General features: G+C 36.4%; 1 protein-coding gene across 2 annotated transcripts; it reads left to right on the top strand.

Moving 5' to 3' along the window:
* The first annotated feature begins 571 nt into the window (after nt 1–571).
* LOC112743882 (probable LRR receptor-like serine/threonine-protein kinase At1g06840) lies at nt 572–8,015 on the top strand. 2 transcript variants are annotated; one of them, XM_025793289.3, is made up of 21 exons: nt 572–994; nt 1,399–1,504; nt 1,656–1,806; nt 1,933–2,004; nt 2,134–2,205; nt 2,496–2,639; nt 2,738–2,809; nt 2,913–2,984; nt 3,092–3,166; nt 3,471–3,539; nt 3,651–3,719; nt 3,834–3,905; nt 4,081–4,167; nt 4,313–4,381; nt 4,506–5,014; nt 5,096–5,260; nt 5,351–5,634; nt 5,774–5,825; nt 5,965–6,218; nt 6,850–6,984; nt 7,260–8,015. In XM_025793289.3, the coding sequence occupies exons 2-21, from the start codon at nt 1,408–1,410 to the stop codon at nt 7,617–7,619; spliced, it is 2,880 nt and encodes a 959-aa protein (XP_025649074.1). In that variant the 5' UTR covers nt 572–994; nt 1,399–1,407; the 3' UTR covers nt 7,620–8,015. The 2 variants fall into 2 exon arrangements, with proteins under 2 accessions (XP_025649074.1, XP_025649076.1); XM_025793291.3 differs by having other exon boundaries at nt 598–994; nt 2,134–2,276.
* Nucleotides 8,016–18,882: the final 10,867 nt, after the last annotated feature.

An 18,882-nucleotide genomic window follows, 5' to 3' on the forward strand; every position in this document is an offset into this window, starting at 1 on the left:
AAATTAGTATAATTATGTATTATTTATTAAATGCTAATTGTAATATAATTATAATAAATTTATTTGGGAGAAAAAAAGAATTGATGAAGAATTGACACTTTACTTTAATTAGTTAGAAAAAAATCCAATTTTAATAGATTAAGTAGATAAGTTATTTTAAGATTTTAAGACATTAAAAATTAACATTTTCTGTTTTCAAAACCTTTTTATTTTTACAAAATCAAAATAATATAATTTTATTTTTTATTTCATTATTTTGTACAAAATATTAAAAAAATACAAACCAAACATATGCGTAATTTTTGTAACAAATAATATATATATAGAAAAGTAACGTTATATTATACACAAAATTACCAAACACTACTAATAACTTTGCTTTTACGTGTGTGGGTGGCGGTGCATGCATTGAGTGAAAAAGAATGGTGGCTGGTGTCTTATATTGAAATGAGAAAGTTGGTGCACACATTTTGCTCTTTATTATATTATATTCTATTAATATATAATAAAAATTAAAATTAAAATTAAAATAATATTATAATATTAGCGTGTTCAGATTTGGTGAGCTTTTGACTATTGACTATTGAGAAAGTGGATGAGCCAACCATGATGACAGTTCCATTTCAGAGAAAGATTTTTCTCAATTTAACAAATATAATTAATTTATATTACTAGTTAAACTAAAATAATAATAATGTCTAAGCAATTTTAGAATATTCATTCATTAACATCATTATTATTATTATTATCATATGATATCAGTGGTGATGATGAAGAATAAGGACTTAAATGATTTATATTAAGATGATAACAAGTTCCCCACGGAGAATTCTTTTTTTTCTTTCTGAGTTTTGACTTTGGATCTTTGATTGATTGATTTCCAGGGATTTCTTTCACTACTGTTCATTTCAATCTCAGTCATTATTATTTCAATCATACCAACTTCAACTTCTCAACTAAGAATTTCTTTCTATCTAGCTCTCTCTCTTTTGGGGTATGTATGGAATTTAATTTACTAAACCATTTGATAATTGATATGATTTTTTTTTATTTTTCATATTTGAGTTGATTACTGTTTTGAGTTATCTGAGAAAGTTAGGTGAATATAAGCTTTGCCACCTTAGAACGTCTGTTCTAAGTTTTCCAACCATAGGAAGAATCAACACAAGCTATTATTGTATGAGTCTTGTTTTCATCTTGGTTGTTCTTACTTTTGTGATTTGGTTGATTTTACACTGGAAAATGACAAGATCATAAGGGACATTATAGTTATTTTCATGTTTTTGTTGGTTTTAACTTTATTTGCAAGAAGTTTCATTTTATGCCTATAATGTGTTTGCTGAATTGTCTGAATGTATGGTGATATGTTATCCTTTTTTCCATTTGATTTCTTTGTAGGATACTGTGATGCCGGCTCTGAGAAGAACACATGGATGTGCCTTGGCTGTTTTGTGCTGTTTATTCATCTCCATAGCAGCATCACAGCCAACAGATCCTTCAGAAGGTGAGTTTGTAGAAGGAGAAAAAAATGCCTTAAAAGTCTAATTGATATATGATTTTGGAAAGTGTGCTACATGCATATAATTAATATCCATTTGACTTGTCATGTGAAGTTTTTAAAACCTTTAAATATTATGTCTATGTTCTATTTGTAGTAAATGCACTGAAAGGGATAAAGAAAAGTTTGATTGATCCCATGAACAAACTAAAGAGCTGGAATAAGGGTGACCCCTGTAGATCAAACTGGACTGGAGTTTGGTGTTTCGATAAGGTTGGGGATGACGGTTACTTCCATGTCCAGGAGTTGTATGGCCTCTCTATCCTCCTACTTTTTCTTTCTCCAAAGTTGTCTTGTTTTATGTGGCACAGAATTAATATTCCACGGATTTATAAATTGTAATTAGTATTCTGTTATGACAATTGTACTGAAAGGTACTTGATGACTGCGAATCTTTCGGGAACTCTAGCACCTGAACTTGGTCAGCTGTCTCAGCTGGAGATCCTGTGAGTTGTGAAATTTTATGAATTATTCTCTGGAAAACAAAAGAAAGGAAAAGCTTTAGAGGGGTTTTCTAGTAATATGTTATGTTATGTCATGCTAATATCTTTTATTGTTTTGTGCTTGAATTGAAGGGATTTCATGTGGAATAAGCTGACAGGCACAATACCAAAGGAGATTGGGAATATTGCAACACTGAAACTCTTGTAAGAACCTATACCAAAGAAGATGAAATTATTATAATTGATCCTCATCAAGTTCTCTTTTTTCAAAGAAGGTGTTGTTCTATCTGTCATCCTTGTTGATATTGTCTGAGATTTGTTTCAAAAGATCAATCATGATTGCCTATGTGTATAACCAGAATTAAATTTGGACTTCTGCTGGTCCTGATGTTGTTATAAATAGACATGTATGGAGTAATCTAGTTGGCTGAGTTTAGAAGCAAGGTTTATGGAGTTGGGGGAAATTATATATATATGATGCTTTGTACTTTCAGGCTTCTGAATGGAAATAATTTATCCGGTAGCTTACCGGATGAGCTCGGCAACCTTACAAAATTAAACAGATTCCAAGTCGACGAAAACCAATTGTCGGGTCCAATCCCAGTGTCATTTGCCAACATGACCAATGTTAAACACCTGTGAGTGAATCCTGATGGCCCATATGCACAACCAACTGAACTTGAAGCTGGATTTCTTATTTATCACCTTATCTGATTTGTTTGCATATTCCCTGCAGCCACATGAACAACAACTCATTTAGTGGTCAACTTCCACCGGAACTTTCGAAGCTGCCTAATCTTATCCACCTGTGAGTATTTAAGCTCTTTATTTTGCATCCGGAGATGCCTTCTGGACTGATTAATTGTTTTCAAGTTTTAACTGTGCCTGTTTTGTTGAAATGACTTTTAAAGGCTTGTGGACAACAACAACTTATCTGGTTATCTTCCACCAGAATACTCCATGCTCCAAGGGTTGCGAATACTGTATGTCCTACTTCCATATATTTTCTTTTTTATTTGAAGCAGTTATCAACTTTTTCATCTTTGTGTATTATAGAAGTTAATATGCATCTATTTGATTTCCCTTGCAGCCAACTTGATAACAATAATTTCAGTGGGAATGGAATTCCTTCTACCTATGCAAACTTATCCAGGCTTGTAAAACTGTAAGTATTATTTTAACCATGCAATCTGAATGTCTGATATCCTACCTTTGATAGTATCATTCTTAAATATAATTTGTGGTAAAATATGGGGAGTCTTTGAATTTTTATGCTTAATTGCCAAAGAGCTTTCATGTGAAGTTATGAATTGGAACTTGGAAGTATGTAAAAAATCACATGCTTTGGGCTCCTAGCTCAAGCTCAAGCAGGATATTAAGTCACAAGCTTACCATTCAAGAACATAAGAACAATTTTTATTTTTATTTATTTATTTTTCGGGGCTAATGTTTACTCTTTGGCTTGGCAGGAGTCTGAGAAACTGCAATCTACAAGGAACTGTTCCTGATTTCAGCCCAATAGCAAATCTTAGCTATTTGTATGTTTAGCTATCTCTGGTGATTTTGCATTGTGACTAGTGACATTGAAATAATTTTCTTCTCCTTTTTATGGCTACCCTCTAATTTGTGGTTGTTGGTTCATGTTGTAGAGATCTTAGCTGGAATCATCTTACAGGACACTTGCCAACAAATAAACTTTCAGACAATATGACAACCATGTATGTAACTAGCCAATTTTATTTATATATTTTGTATATATAACAATGTTCGTTTATTTTCATGCTAGCGATGATCAACATGAGTCTGATGTAGTAATGCTCTTGCTGTTGCAGCAATCTGGCCAATAACAATCTCAATGGATCTATTCCTCGAAACTTCTCAAACCTGCCTCTTCTTCAGGAACTGTAAGAAGATACTCATCAACCTATTATATGTGATTATTACATAACACCATCTTGGATTTCTTGAATAAAAACTGTTTAGGAGAAGCGAGTTCCGATATAGACTCTAGTGAGACACTTATACAAATGCAATTCTTTGCAGATTAGTTTGATGTTTGGCTTCTGTGGTTTATCACAGGTCACTTCAGAACAATATGTTGTCTGGATCCATCCCTGCTGGAATATGGCAGAACATCTCCTTAACTGCAAGTGCTAAACTTAAAATGTATCTGCTCCACTTCAATCTATAACAACATTGATTCTCTATTTCAAACTGATCTGTTTTGACAAAGAATTTATTAAGATGATGGAATGAATTTCTTTTGTGTAGTTTCCTAAGTAGTGCCATTATATTTGCCTTATCTATGCAGTGATCTCAGTAACAACTCCCTTTCAGACATTCTTGGAAATTCAACTACCCCGGCAAACGTTACCTTGAGGTATTATCATAGAATATGTTCCAATAATCAATAACTGAATTCTCCTTCTGTTGTTTAATTCATGTTAGCACCATTATGTTTTGATCATAAATTTCTTATAACGTCTTTCTTTTTTCCCTTGAAGGCTTTCTGGCAATCCTATCTGCAAGAATTCTAACATTCATAATATTGTTCAATATTGTGGAAGTGAAGGAAAAGTAGCAGCCATAGCCTTGCAATCAAAACTCAAATGTCCACCTCAAGCCTGTCCATCAGATAGTTTCTTCCAATACGTCCCATCTTCCCCACTTCCTTGCTTTTGTGCAGCACCTTTGAAAATTGGATACAGATTGAAAAGTCCAAGCTTTTCTTACTTTCCTCCCTATATTACTTCTTTTGAGTCATATATAACTGATTCCTTAGACTTAGACCTCTATCAGTTATCAATTGATTCTTATGCTTGGGAAGAGGGACCTCGTCTTAGAATGTACTTGAAAATCTTTCCTTCATACAAACAAAATGGTTCCCATGTGTTCAATGAGAGTGAGGTCCGTCGCATTACAGGCATATTCACATCATGGAAATTTCCTCGAACTGATTTTTTCGGACCATATGAACTCATGAACTTAATTCTTGATGGACCTTATGCGAATCGTGAGTCTCTTGATGGACCTTAGCTATTAAGAATTGCATAACTTTGTTGAGTTTCTCTTAACTTCCATTTTTCTTCTATAGTTACGGGTGGCTCTGAATCAGGGAGGAGTAAAACTAAAACCGGCGTATTAGTTGCTGCTATTGTAGCAGGGGTTGCTTGTGTTTTGGCAATATCTGCTTTGATCTATATCCTGATCACTAGAAAACATATCCAATACCAGGGCAAGCTTTCAAGGAAGCGAGTGTGTAAGTATTCTAAGTGTTTCTGCTGATATAGTGTTATATTTATCTCTGAAAAAAGATATTCAAATACTTCTTTCTCTTTCGGTTTTGCAGCCACAAATGTATCCATCAAAATAGATGGTGTCAAAGCATTTACTTTCAAAGAGTTGTCTCATGCTACCGACAAATTCGACATCTCAACTAAAGTTGGCGAAGGAGGTTATGGGAATGTATACAAGGGCATTTTATCTGATGAAACATTTGTAGCCATTAAGCGAGCCGAAGAAGGTTCCTTACAAGGTCAGAAGGAGTTTTTGACTGAGATTGAACTATTATCAAGGATACATCATCGAAATCTTGTCCAACTGATCGGATACTGTAATGAAGAAGGGGAGCAGGTATATTATGGCTGCACTTTAGGCATCTTTATGGTTTCCTTAAACTAGTTTAATGAAGAGTTTGATCTGCATAAATCTACACAGTGAACATTACCAAAGTATAATATTATTCTAATGTTTATTTTTTCTGTTGGTTCAGATGCTGGTTTATGAATTCATGCCCAATGGCACCCTAAGGGACTGGATCTCTGGTAAGAAATTGTCGAAAACTGGGATTTTGGATATTATAATTAGCACCAATATCTGTGCCAAATAAATTGAAATTTAACCTTTCTTCTTCATATATGTAAGATGTGATCTATGTTAATGAACAATGCAATGATGTAACAGGCAAAAAGAGGAGGGGATGCCTGAGTTTTGTTATGAGGCTGAGAATTGCGATGGGTGCAGCTAAAGGGATACTTTATCTACATACAGAGGCCAACCCTCCCATATTCCACAGAGATATCAAAGCAAGCAACATACTTTTGGACTCTAAGTTCACTGCTAAAGTGGCCGATTTTGGACTGTCGCGGCTTGCGCCATTCCTTGAGGAAGAAGGAACCGTCCCTAGATATGTGTCAACCGTTGTGAAGGGTACACCGGTACGTTTGACAATTTCAAATTTCCAATTTTTTGTAGTTGCAAAAACCATAAGGCTTTATTTGCAATGCTTACAAATCATCTTAAGACCAAGTAAATAAGTGTAGGGAAACATAGGAAGTATGAAGAGAAAGAGGGTTTTGACACATTGATAGTGATAGATATGCTTGCCTTAGTGATTAGTTTAGATAGTATTGTAATTAGCTAGAATACATGTGATCAAGTAATAGTTGGTTAATCTAAGATTTCGTATTAAAGCTACACACTAGTTGACTTGATGTTTTCATCTTTACAGTACTATAGCTTATAAAATAGTAGAATAATTAACTAATACCTAATCACATCTATTCTAATTAGTTACCAAGGATCTCAACTAATCAATAACTAGTAACTAATACAATATCTCTATCATGGAGCTTAAACATACTTGTGATAATAATCTCATGCTCCAACCAATCTGACAGCTCTCCTCTTCAATTGGATAGATTTCATATCACATCTGATAGCGAAACAGTGTGTGTTAACTCTATATGAGAACAAAAGATTATACATTAGTGAATTATTGTTCAATGACTTGAAATTTCTAGCACTCTTGAAAGCAATAGAATCTCTGACCTTTATAATTGGCTGCAGGGTTATCTGGACCCAGAATACTTGTTGACACATAAGTTGACTGACAAATGTGATGTCTATAGCCTTGGGATAGTGTTCCTCGAACTTATAACCGGCATGAAACCAATATCACACGGGAAAAACATTGCCCGCGAGGTAATTCTTCAATTAACAATTTTTGCAACCCTTAAAAAGCATTGCTAAAATTAAGTCACACTTTTTTACATTATGAATCCAGAAGCATAATACTACTTTGATATATTTGAAGATTAATATTGTTTGAACATAACGATCTTAATGGATAAGTAGTATGTTTGCTCTGTTCAAGAAATATTTCTCAAAAATTCGAGATTCTCAATTATCAACTTATATGAAGACAACTGCATCAGGTCTCCACCTTCTCAAAAATAATAGAAACATTATGTTGACAGGTTAACGTGGCTCGCCAATCTGACACAATAGATTCCATCATAGACAGCAACATGGGAGGGTTCTATCCATCAGATTGTATAGACAAGTTCCTAAGTCTTGCCCTGAGTTGCTGCCAAGACAATCCAGAGCAAAGGCCATCAATGTTGGACGTTGTTAGGGAACTTGAAGACATCATTGGAATGCTGCCAGAGACTGAGACAAGTTTCTCAATCTCTGATATAACCTCTGATAGTTCTGGCAAAATGGCACAATCTTCATCATCAGCATCAAATGTAACTAGGGAGGAACAACACACGTCTTCTTATGTTTCAGGAAGTGACCTTGTCAGTGGTGTGGTTCCCACCATTGTTCCCCGGTGATGCAAGGGTATCGTGTGTACATTGTCAACTCACATCTCATTCCCATCTGTTTTTCTTTCAATAGATGGTAGATGAGATATGAGTCGACTCGATCTTCTGTGTACAAATAACATTTTTTGAGTGGTGTCATATTATTGTAGATAGCCATACACACACTTTACAAAAAAAATTGTAACTATGGTAATTGAGCATCATTTTTAATGCTAACATTGTTATATATGTGATGATGGTAGGAGGTAGGAAGTTTAGTAGGGATGTATAATGTAGCTATTTTCTGAACTCCTCATGGGGGAGTTTGTACATTCTACACTATATACAGTATACACATGTAACCAAATACCATTGGTGGAAAATGGAATTCAAAAAAATAATACTATTCTTACATTTTTTTTTTCATTTGTTGGAAGTTAATATATTTACACCTAATTAATGATTAGGTTTAGTTAACCAGTATTATAATTAAACTTGTTAAGAATTCAAAATAGATAAACTTCATAGGAAAACGGGAAAAAAAGTAAATTTATGCGCATCTTAACTATTGAAATTTTAATTTTTTATCAATTTAGTAAAGCCCTTTCACTTTTTTAATTTTTAAAAAGTGTCTTTAGCAAAATTCTTTTATGTAATCACAAGTTTAACATCTATTATAATAAAAAAAGATAGATCAAATAGTAATATAATGAACTAATGACATTTTAGTTTTCAAATCTTTCTATAAAATTGTGATGTCAATACTAAATTTACTTTTCTCTGAACAATAAGAAATAGCAACTATCTACTATATAGTCACATTTATACTATTACCAAGAACAATATTATATAGTTAATTTAGTATAATTTCATAATTTCTCATGGTGAATTCTCTAATTATATAAAAAGATATTGAGTGAATACTCATTTCGATCCTGATAATTTTTTTTGAAGGACTACAAGGCCTTCGATATAAAAAAAAAAAAAAAAACCTTTTTCGGCTCTTAATATTTAACTTTGTGAGACTGGTTAGCCTTTCTGTCAACGATCTCTCTTCAGAACAAACATATGTAACACGTTAATCACTAATATATCCTCCATTTAAATTTTATATGTAAAAATAATTCAAAAATTACTAATATTTCTTAGTTTTACACAATAAATTTAGCTAATATATTTGAAAAAGATAATAAAAAAAATAAACGGTCTTGAAAATTATCCTTAAAAGATAACGATACTCTCAATAAAAAAGAATTTATCAATTCTAATTGGTTCTTAATGGATAAATCAACAGTTTAACATGCTATATAAGCTTATTCCATTAATGCAGAGAGAAAATATTGACAGGAGGGTTAATCAGTCTCATAAAAGTAAAGATCAGGGCCAAAAAGGATTTTTTTTTGTTGAGAATCCCGTTGTCTTTCAAAATAATTGTTAGGGGCCGTTTAAAGTTTTTTCTCAAAGATATATGATGGAGCATGTTAGTTGATGCGTGAGCATCTTTCCCTTATTTTCTGTTTATCTTAAGTTAGAATTTAATGAGTTTTAATCTTATTTTAGTGTTTGAACCACTTTGGATGCTACTTTGAGTTGCTTTGGTGTTTTAATTATTTCAGGTGAAGTTTGGATCAGTTTGGTAGAATTTTTGTGCAAGAAAAGAGAAGAATTCAATCTACCAAGCTGGCACTAAATGCGAACCTGGACATTTAGCGCCAGCAACTGAGCAGCGCTAGGGAGCTTCCTGCCTACTAGGGCGCTAAACTTGGCATTTAGCACCAATAAGCCAGAGATGAATAGAAGCTTTCTACCCACAAGGGCACTAAACTGGCGTTTAGTGCCAGCAATCCGGACCACATTCTCACTAATGAAGCATCTCTAATTGGATTTAGCTTTTAATATTATTTTATTTTAGTTATTTTTAATTACAAACAAAATCTTTTAGGTTTAGAATTTATTATTTTATTTTAGTTTCAAATCAAATTAGGTTAGATATTAAAGGGAAAAGATTCTACCGTGAGGGAGATCTTCTCTCTTCCGTACTTTCACATTTTCTAAACCTTAGTTTTCTCTCTGAAGCACGAGCCACTAAACCTCCTCGGTTAAGGTTATGAGCTCTTTTTATTTATATGGATTAAGACTATTACTGTTCTATTTTAATTAATGTATTGATTCAGTTTCAAGGATTACTTTCATCTTATGAATCTGGGTAGATCGGAAGAATAACCTTTATTCTATATGCGTTCTTGTGATTCTTGGAAGAGTTATCTCACTTGAACACCAGCTTGAAAGTAAGTTCCTCCTAAATTACTAATTACTTAAACTTAACGGGATACATGACATATAATCTTTTTATATCTGGATAATTAGAATTTTTGTAGCCAATAAACTAGAATTGAACCTAACCCTCTAATCGAAATTAAGTGACCAAGACATTGGCGATAAACTAGGTTAGAGGAGACTAAATCACTAAGACATTAGGGTTTAGTCATTGACAGTTTGCCATGAAATGAATCTTGCATGATTAAATTAGTTGGTAAGAAAACTAAATCCGGAAGAATAAACATTATCGATACCTTAATTGTTTTCTCATATATATTTCACATCAATTCCACTATTTGTCTTCGATTCTCTGAATTTATTGTTTAATGTAATTAAACTCTCAAAACATCACTTTCTGCCTGCCTGACTAAGAAATCATTTGACTATCTCAGTCCATCAATCCTCGTGGGATCGACGCTCACTCATCTGAGGTATTACTTGGTACGACTCGGTGTACTTCCCGGTTAGTTTGTGGACTTTTTGAATCCCGCAACCAAGTTTTTGGCGACGTTACTGGGGATTGACTGTGATTGACAACTAACCATTGTCTGATTGCTTAGATTAGGCGTTTCTAGCTTTTAGTTTTTATTTGTTTTTACTCTTTAAATTTTCAAAATTTTAAGTTTTGTTTTAGTTAAAATTTTTTCTAAATTTCTGAATTTAAGTTTGGTGTCCCCATAGTGATTTTATTTTATTTCTTCTGATTAATTTTCTTTTTAGTTATTTTCGAATTCAGTGTTGATTTCTTTCTTTGATTTTTGAAATTTCTGGTGTTACTTGTTTAATCTATTTTATTTTATCTCTCTTTTACACATGATACCTCATTAAAAATTCTCTGCACTCTGATATAGAGATTCCTACTTTGCTTTGTCTTATGTCTGTTTATGAGCAGGAACATGAATAAAGAACCCTTTCTAGACTTTGATCCTGAGATTGAAAGGACTGCAAGAAGACAGTTGTAGCAAGCCAGAGCTTACAGAGCTGCTGAAAATCTTAGAGAAAACTCTCAGAAAGAAGTTGAAGAGTCCAATATGGAGTACAACAACAACAATAACAATGTGGTTAATGCAAATGTTGTTAATCTGAATGCACATGGGCAACCTAGGAGGACCATTGGTTCTTATACTGCTCCTAGCCCGGATTTCTATGGGAATAACATTGTTGTACCACCAGTTGCTGCAAATAACTTTGAACTGAAGTCTCAGTTAATTTCTCTAGTGCAACAAAATTTCCAGTTTCACGGACTCCCGCAAGAAGATTTCAACTTGTTTATTTCTGATTTCCTGCAGATCTATGATACTGTAAAGACTAATGGAGTGAATCCCGATGTTAATAAGCTACTTCTCTTTCCATTTGCTGTAAGGGACCGAACTAAATAGTGGCTTGACACTTAGTCCAAAGAGAGCTTGGCCACTTGAGATAAGATGGTCAACAAGTTTCTGACCAAGTTCTTTCCTCCTCAGAAACTGATTAAGCTGAGGACGGATATTCAGACCTTCAGAGAGAGAGAGAGAGAGAGAGAGAGAGAGAGAGAGTATCTCTATGAACCCTGGGAAAGGTACAAGCAGATGCTCAGAAAGCGTCCTCTTAATATGTTCTTAGACTGGATTCAAGTGCAGATATTCTATGATGGAGTCTCTGAAGCTGCTAGGATGTCTTTAGATAATTCTGCAGGAGGATCACTCCACATGAAGAAGACCCCTGATGAGGCCATGGAGCTGATTGAAATGGTTGCTAACAACTAGTATTTATACTCTTCTGAGAGGATCTCTGTGAAGAAGGGAGTCATGGAGTTGGATACATTGGATGCTATTCTTGTCCAGAATAAGCCTATGTCTCAACAAATTAATGCTATTACACAACACTTGAGTGGAATGCAAGTCTCAACCGTCAGTACTCAAGACACCTCTTATGATCTGAGTGGTAGCTTCCCTCAAGGTGAGACTTATGACTATGGCCAGTTTACTCCTGAGCAGGTTAATTTCATGGGCAATTTCTCCAGAAATTCCAATAATGATCCCTATTCTAAGACATTTAATCAGGGATGGAGGAATCATCCTAATTTTGGGTAGAGAGACCAATCTCAGAGGCAACCAAACTTCAATGATTCTCAGGGTAGTTTTAATCAGAATAATTTCAACAACCGTCAATTTCAAGCCTCTCAACCATAGCAAGCATCTACTTAGTCTCAGAGTACTCCTGACTTAGCCTTTATAGTTGCAGAACTCTCCAAGAACACTCACAGTTTCATACAGGAGACCAGAGCTTCACTTCGGAACTTAGGGATACAAGTGGGTCAGTTGAGTAAGCAAATACCTGAGAGACCTCCTAACACTCTTTCTAGTGACACAGTGCCTAATCCAAGAGAAAAGTGCAAGGCCACCACAGTGGCAAGCAAGGTTCTGAGAACCGAACCGGTCATCAAACCGTTCTAGTCACTAGTTCACTAGTCCAACCGGTGGTTCAACCGAAAAAATCGTTTTAGAATAGAATAATAAATAAATTATAAATAAACAGCCTAAAATATAATTATAGTCTAATATAAATCTTAAAATATCTTCAAAATTTAAAACACTACATAAAATATCATCAACCAAATCCATATGATCTTATCAAAATACAAACTCAAAAGTTAAATAATAAAAAAATCTAAATATTAAATACCAACATGAAGATTTATCAATCATCAAAATCTGCAAGAATTTGTTGCAAATTTGCTTCGGTAGGATCATCTTCACCTTCATTTCCACCTCCATTGAAAACTTGTAGACAAAATAAACATTGATATTGTGGGTTTTCATTCACTATTTGTAGAGCAACATATTTCCAAGCTAAATCTGTTTTTTTCCCATAAATTAGAAGAACTTTGTGACTGACTATCGTTAGAACTAGGAGAATTAGGATTAGTAGCATCATTTGAAATAGGAGGATTGATAGGCAAGTTATTATTCACAGATGTATTATTATCAGCAATTGCTTCTTGATTAATACTATTATCCATAACTAAAATTAATAAAATAGACACGAAATTAAAAATAGTCACAGCACAATGAGAAATAAAAAAACCATCAACAAGACCATATCTGAATTCAACAAACAGCATTCAGCAACAAACAAACCAAAACAATAACCAATAATCATACTTGCAACCAGCAACCAGCCATTATAAATTATAAAACAAAAACAAACATTAGCACATTATAAAACATTCCAAAACACTAAACCTTCACCCAGCAAAACCAGCAATTACAAAACATGAAAACAAAGCCATCAGTAAATATGAACAAAGCATTCCAACATACTAAACCTTCACCCAACAAAACCAACAATTACAAAACATGAAAACAAAGCCATCAGTAAATATGAACAAAAAATTCAGAGCCATCACTATCCAGCAATTATAAAACACTAGAAGTCTAAAACAGAGCCATCAAGCCATCAGTAAATTTGAACAAAAATTTTACAGCCATCAGCAACTAGCAAACACAAAACAGAGACATCAGAACTAGCAATTACAAAACATTATAAGAAAAATGGAACAAAAATTGAACAACAATTTCAGAACTTCAAACGAAGAAGAAGACCGAACATTCAGAAATTAAAAGGAAGAAGCAGAGGCGAAGAATTGAAAGCAGGGCCACTAACCTTCGACAGAGACACGGACGGCAACCGGCGAGACGAGGCGATAGGCGAGACGACTGGCAAGCGGGGATCCGATGGCGAGCTGCTCCAAGCCACGAACATAGAAGCCAGCGAAGATGGGGACGACGTGCCGAGCTACCTGGGTTCCAGACAGGAGAAAGAGGAAGAAGCGGAGGCACTGAGGACCTGGGCACGGCGGCGCAATGAACGGCTAGGGTTTTCCTTTGCTTCAGAGAAGCCAGGGCTTGCATGAATGATTGGGGGAAGAAAGGGGGGGTGTTCGCGAATGGTTCTGGGTTTTCTGTTTTTTTTTTTACAAATAAACAAAACGGCTTCGTTTTCTATGAATCGGCCGGTTACCGGTCCGGTCCAACCGATTATTTTTTGGCCGATTTAGCGGTTCTTTCTCCAACGATTATAGGTAGCGGACTGGACCGTTATTACTGTTGGTTCCCAGTTGAACCGGCCGATCCTGTCCGATTTTTAGAACCATGGTGGCAGGTGAACCAGTGACAGAGGAGGGAGTACAGGTTGCTAAAGGATCAGAGAAAATAGAAGCCCCAGAAAAGACTGAGGGTACCAAAGTACACGCCCAGAAGCTCCAAAAGGAGACCAAGGACGAGCAATTATCACAGTTCTTGGAAGTTTTCAGAAAGTTGCAAATCAATATTCCTTTTGCTAAGGTTTTGGAGCAAATGCCTCCCTATGTTAAGTTCATGAAAAGCTTACTTTCTAAGAAGAAGACCTTCAAGGGAGATGAAAGTGGTCCTAACCAAGGAATGTAGTGCAATAATTCAGAAAAAATTGCCAAGGAAGATGCCAGATCCCGGGAGCTTTCAGATTCCATGAACTATTGGGAGTATCACCTTTGACAAAGCCTTATGTGATCTTGGTGAAAGCATTAATCCAATGCTCTTGTCTGTAATGAAGAAGCTGTAAATTCAAGAGGCACAACCAACAAGGATAGCCTTGCAAATGGTAGACAAGTCTCTGAAACAGGCACATGGAATAGTGGAGAATGTCTTGGTCAAGGTTGGAAGTTTCTTCCTCCCTGTAGATTTTGTGATCCTTGACATGGGAGAGGATCAAAACGACTCTATAATCCTAGGAAGACCATTCTTGGCCACTAGAAGAGCTCTGATTGATATGGAGAAAGAGAAATTGGTTCTGAGGATGCATGAGGATTACTTGGTATTCAAGGTATTTCAACCCTTACATCACTCTGATGAGGGAGGTACTTTCATGAAGAGTGAGCTCACTAATCCAAGTCTCCAAGAATCTTTGACTGAAGCAAAGCAAAGTTCATAGCTGAAACCTCCTTTGGTGGGAGTCAATACAATTTTCTCTGACATCAAACCTAAGTTTGGTATTGGGTGTGCATAAAGCCCAAAGAAGAAGTACCTAAGGGGTAGAAGAACAGGAAGATCCCCACTGATGATCTCTCACTAGGAATAAAGGTGGTATTTACTAAAAGTCTAATCCTGCCTCATATAGTGAACAGGATCCTCTCTCTTGAGCATATAGAGTTAATCCATGAGAACACAGGAAATAGATTCACAGTGAGAGGCGAGGAACTAAGGGCTTATGACCACCTCTCTCTTTAGCGGAGCTGACTGTCAAGTTAGTGATGGTAAAGAAGCGCTTGTTGGGAGGCAACCCAACCCTGAGTATCCTTTGTTTTTTTTATTCAGATTGATTTTCATTTACTTATTTGTGATTTTTACTCATAGTTTTTCTTGGTTTAATAGTGTTTGTAGTCATGCAAAGTGTTTAGGAGAGGAATAGAGGACTTCCGAGGAGAAACAGAACACCCTAGAGCACATTCTACTCGAGTGCTTTGGCGTTAAACGCCAGGCTGGGAGTTCAGTGCCATCAAGCACACAATTTCATGGGTTTTACGTCATTTGGGGTGCTAAACGCCAGACTGGGCATTTAGCGTCTGGGTTGGCAAGCAGAAGTTGGCGTTAAACACCAGGGAGGGCGTTTAACACCCCAGTTGGCACAAATTTCAAAGCTAAACACCACCTGGGCATTTAGCGCCAAGTATCGTCCTGAAAAAAATAATATTCTTGTACAGGTGTTAAATGCCAAGGAGGGCGTTTAACGCCACAGATGGCATCAATAGTGAAACGTTGTGTCGCTAAACGCCGAAGCTGGCGTTTAGCACCAGCAACGTAGGTTTCAAATTTCGAGAAGGGAGATTTACCGTTACCAACGGTTAATTCTCTATCCCCCTCCCCTTTGACCATTCAACCCTACTCCCTGTCACTTCCTACCCACCCCATTCATCCCCCATTCACCCACCACCCCTCACATCACCCAATCACCCCCCATCAATCCCATCAAATCTCTCTTCTCCACTCTCCCATTTAATTTTATTTCACCAACCCTTCCCCTTACTCCCATTTTAACCGTAAACCCCCCATTCCCATCTATATAAACCCACCTTATCCATCCTTTTACCTCACCACACACAAAATATTTCCACTTATTTCCTTCTTCCTTCCACTTTAACCACAACATATTCAACTTCTTCCATTTCTTCTAGTCCCTCATCACAACCGAGCCCTCCCCTCAAGTTTTACATCCCTTCTTTCTTTTTCACTTTTCACTACATCACCATTTCTCACCTTCAATCTCTTTTCCCCTTTTCACATTCTTACCTCCGTTTCACTATCTTTATTTGTTCCTTTATTTTTTTTTCTTTCTTAACCATAAGCATCTTCTACATTGCCTTCTATTTCTAATAAATTTTTTTGCCCGTTTCACCACACACCCCATCCACCACATCCTCCCCTGTACCCTTCTCTTTCTTTTCCTTTTTCCTTATATTTTTCTTTGCTTGGGGACGAGCAAAAGCTTTAAGTTTGGTGTTGGGGCACTTCGTTTTTACATTTCCATCATCTTATACTTGGTACCCAGATCTGGAGAAACCTCTTTTAGGAAGAGAAAGGAAAAGGCTCCCACAACCGGTCCATCTGACAACAACCGATTCAGTTCCAAAATCCATGAGGATCACTTTCACGTAGTTGTGAGCAAAAAGAAAGTGATCCCGGAAGTCCGATTTGATTTGCAACCATATGAGTATCCAGAGATCAGAGAATAGATTATGAGGAGGGGTTGGCAAGTGCTATGCAACTCCGTGACTGACGTGGGTGTACTGATGGTCAGAGAGCTCTATGCCAATGCTTGGGTGACTTACAAGCATGTCAAAGGCGTGAACCCGGACTCGAAGAACTGGCGCACTATGGTCCGAGGGAAGATCCTAGAGTTCAATCTAGAGAGGGTGAGGGATGTACTATAGTTGCCACCATCCAGAGATGACCTTCACTCTTACACTCAGAGGGTCAACACTGATCAAAGACTGGATCAGGTTCTTACTGACATATGCCTCTTTGGAGCACAGTGGAGGAGAGATGCTAAAGGTCAGCCATACTAGCAGGAAAGGCATGATCTGAAGCCAATTGCTCAAGGATGGTTGGAGTTCATTCATTGATCCATCATCCCTACGAGTAACTGGTCTGAGGTTACTATTGATCAAATCGTGATGATTTACTGCATCATACTTGGTAATAAGGTGGAGGTGCATCGGGTGATCCCTCAAGAGTTATACAACATAGCGGTGAAGGCCTCCACATTTGCTAGATTGGCCTTCCCCCACCTCATCTTTCGCCTATGTGAGGTCGCCCGCATCCACATTGATAGAGAGACTCCTATTGACATTGAGCGGCCGATCATTAAGAGGGGTATGGAGTACGCTAAGGAGCTGGGGCGAGACCACCTCAGGAGCCAGTCCCCCCCTCAGCAGGAGAAGCCGGAGATGCCTCAGGGATATTATTTCCCTCTTCGTGACTATTGGGGTCAGTTGACCATATCTATTGGGGAGCTAACATCTTCTGTTGATCAGCTGAGGCTAGCGCATCAGGACCACTCTGCCCTCCTCCATCAGCTAGTGGAAAAACAACAGAGCCAGAGGCGGAAGCTAGAGGAGCTGAGGCACTATAGAGGATTCCCAAGAGGGAACAGCCACTAGGACTGAAGTGGTTGAGTTTCATTATCTACTGCTTTATTTATTTTCTATTCTTCAGTATTTTATCATGTTTCCTGTTATCTAGTTGAAAGCCTTCGCATAATCAGTAGTAGTATTTTATTGCTTTTCTAGCTTAGTTGTTTACTTTAGTATTTATGTTTATTTTAAAAAAAATGTCTCATGTATTGCTCACCGAGCTGGAAAAAAGAAAGAAAGGAAGTAGTAAAATGCATGAGACTTGAGTTATATATTATGAGTTGTAGTTACTGTGATGTGGTGGTATTATCTCCGATTCTAAATGTATGAACTGAATAGTGCATGATTGATATTGAAGTCAAGAATGTTGATTCTTGAGGTACAGGAACTTAGAGAAGTATAATGGATTCTCTAAACTCAGTAAGAAATTGATCCTTGAAGCAAAACAAACAACAAAAAAGGGAAAAAGAAAATAAAAAGCAAGGTCCAAGGCTCTAAGCATCAATGGTTAGGAAGGTCAAATATGATTAAAAGCTCAAAGTGTTATTTTTCTAACCATATGCTTGTGGTGTGAATGTGTCAAGTAACCCTTGAGACAAAGCACTAAGAGTCGAGACCAAGTGCAAATGCGGAGTATGCCAAAGGTTCTGAGCACCACTGACTGGGAAGAATTAAAAGAAAAGAATTAGAACTCAAAGAGTTTCCCAGTTAAGTACTCGTGGTGTTTGTGTGCCAAGTTAAGCTTGAGGACAAAACACTAAGAGTCACGGCTAGGCTCAAGGTGCAAAGCACCAAAGATAAGCTAAGAAAAAGCTGTGTTCAAGGATCAATCAGAGCTTAAAAAGAAAGAAAATCCATAATATCATCCGAGTTCTAGTTCTGAAGGATATCAATACTTCTAAATTTCAAAGGATAGTGACATGCCAAACCTATTCAGAATCACAGTGTCATTAACCCCACTCAGTAATTGGGCACGAGCTTAAATGAACACTCAAGTCTTGGACAATTTCTCTTCTCAGTCCTATAACTGTTTTTAGTTGCTTGAGGACAAGTAACAGTTCAAGTTTGGTGTTGTGATGCGTGAGCATCTTTCCCTTATTTTCTGTTTATCTTAAGTTAGAATTTAATGAGTTTTAATCTTATTTTAGTGTTCGAAACCTCTTTGGATACTACTTTGAGTTGCTTTGGTATTTTAATTATTTCAAGTGAAAATTGGATCAGTTTGACAGAATTTTTGTGCAAAAAAAGAGAATAATTCAATCTGCCAAGCTAGCGCTAAATGCGGACCTGGGCGTTTAGCGCCAGCAACTCAGCAGCGCTAGGGAG

The sequence above is a fragment of the Arachis hypogaea genome, chromosome 14, assembly GCF_003086295.3.
Source record: "Arachis hypogaea cultivar Tifrunner chromosome 14, arahy.Tifrunner.gnm2.J5K5, whole genome shotgun sequence".
Classification (NCBI taxonomy): domain Eukaryota; kingdom Viridiplantae; phylum Streptophyta; class Magnoliopsida; order Fabales; family Fabaceae; genus Arachis; species Arachis hypogaea.

Coding starts and splice junctions, on each gene's coding strand:
- LOC112743882 (XM_025793289.3), top strand. CDS start 1,408: ATGCCGGCTCTGAGAAGAACACATGGATGTGCCTTGGCTGTTTTGTGC. Junction 2,640..2,737: donor ATGACCAATGTTAAACACCT/GTGAGTGAATCC, acceptor TATTCCCTGCAG/CCACATGAACAACAACTCAT. Junction 4,382..4,505: donor CCGGCAAACGTTACCTTGAG/GTATTATCATAG, acceptor TTTCCCTTGAAG/GCTTTCTGGCAATCCTATCT.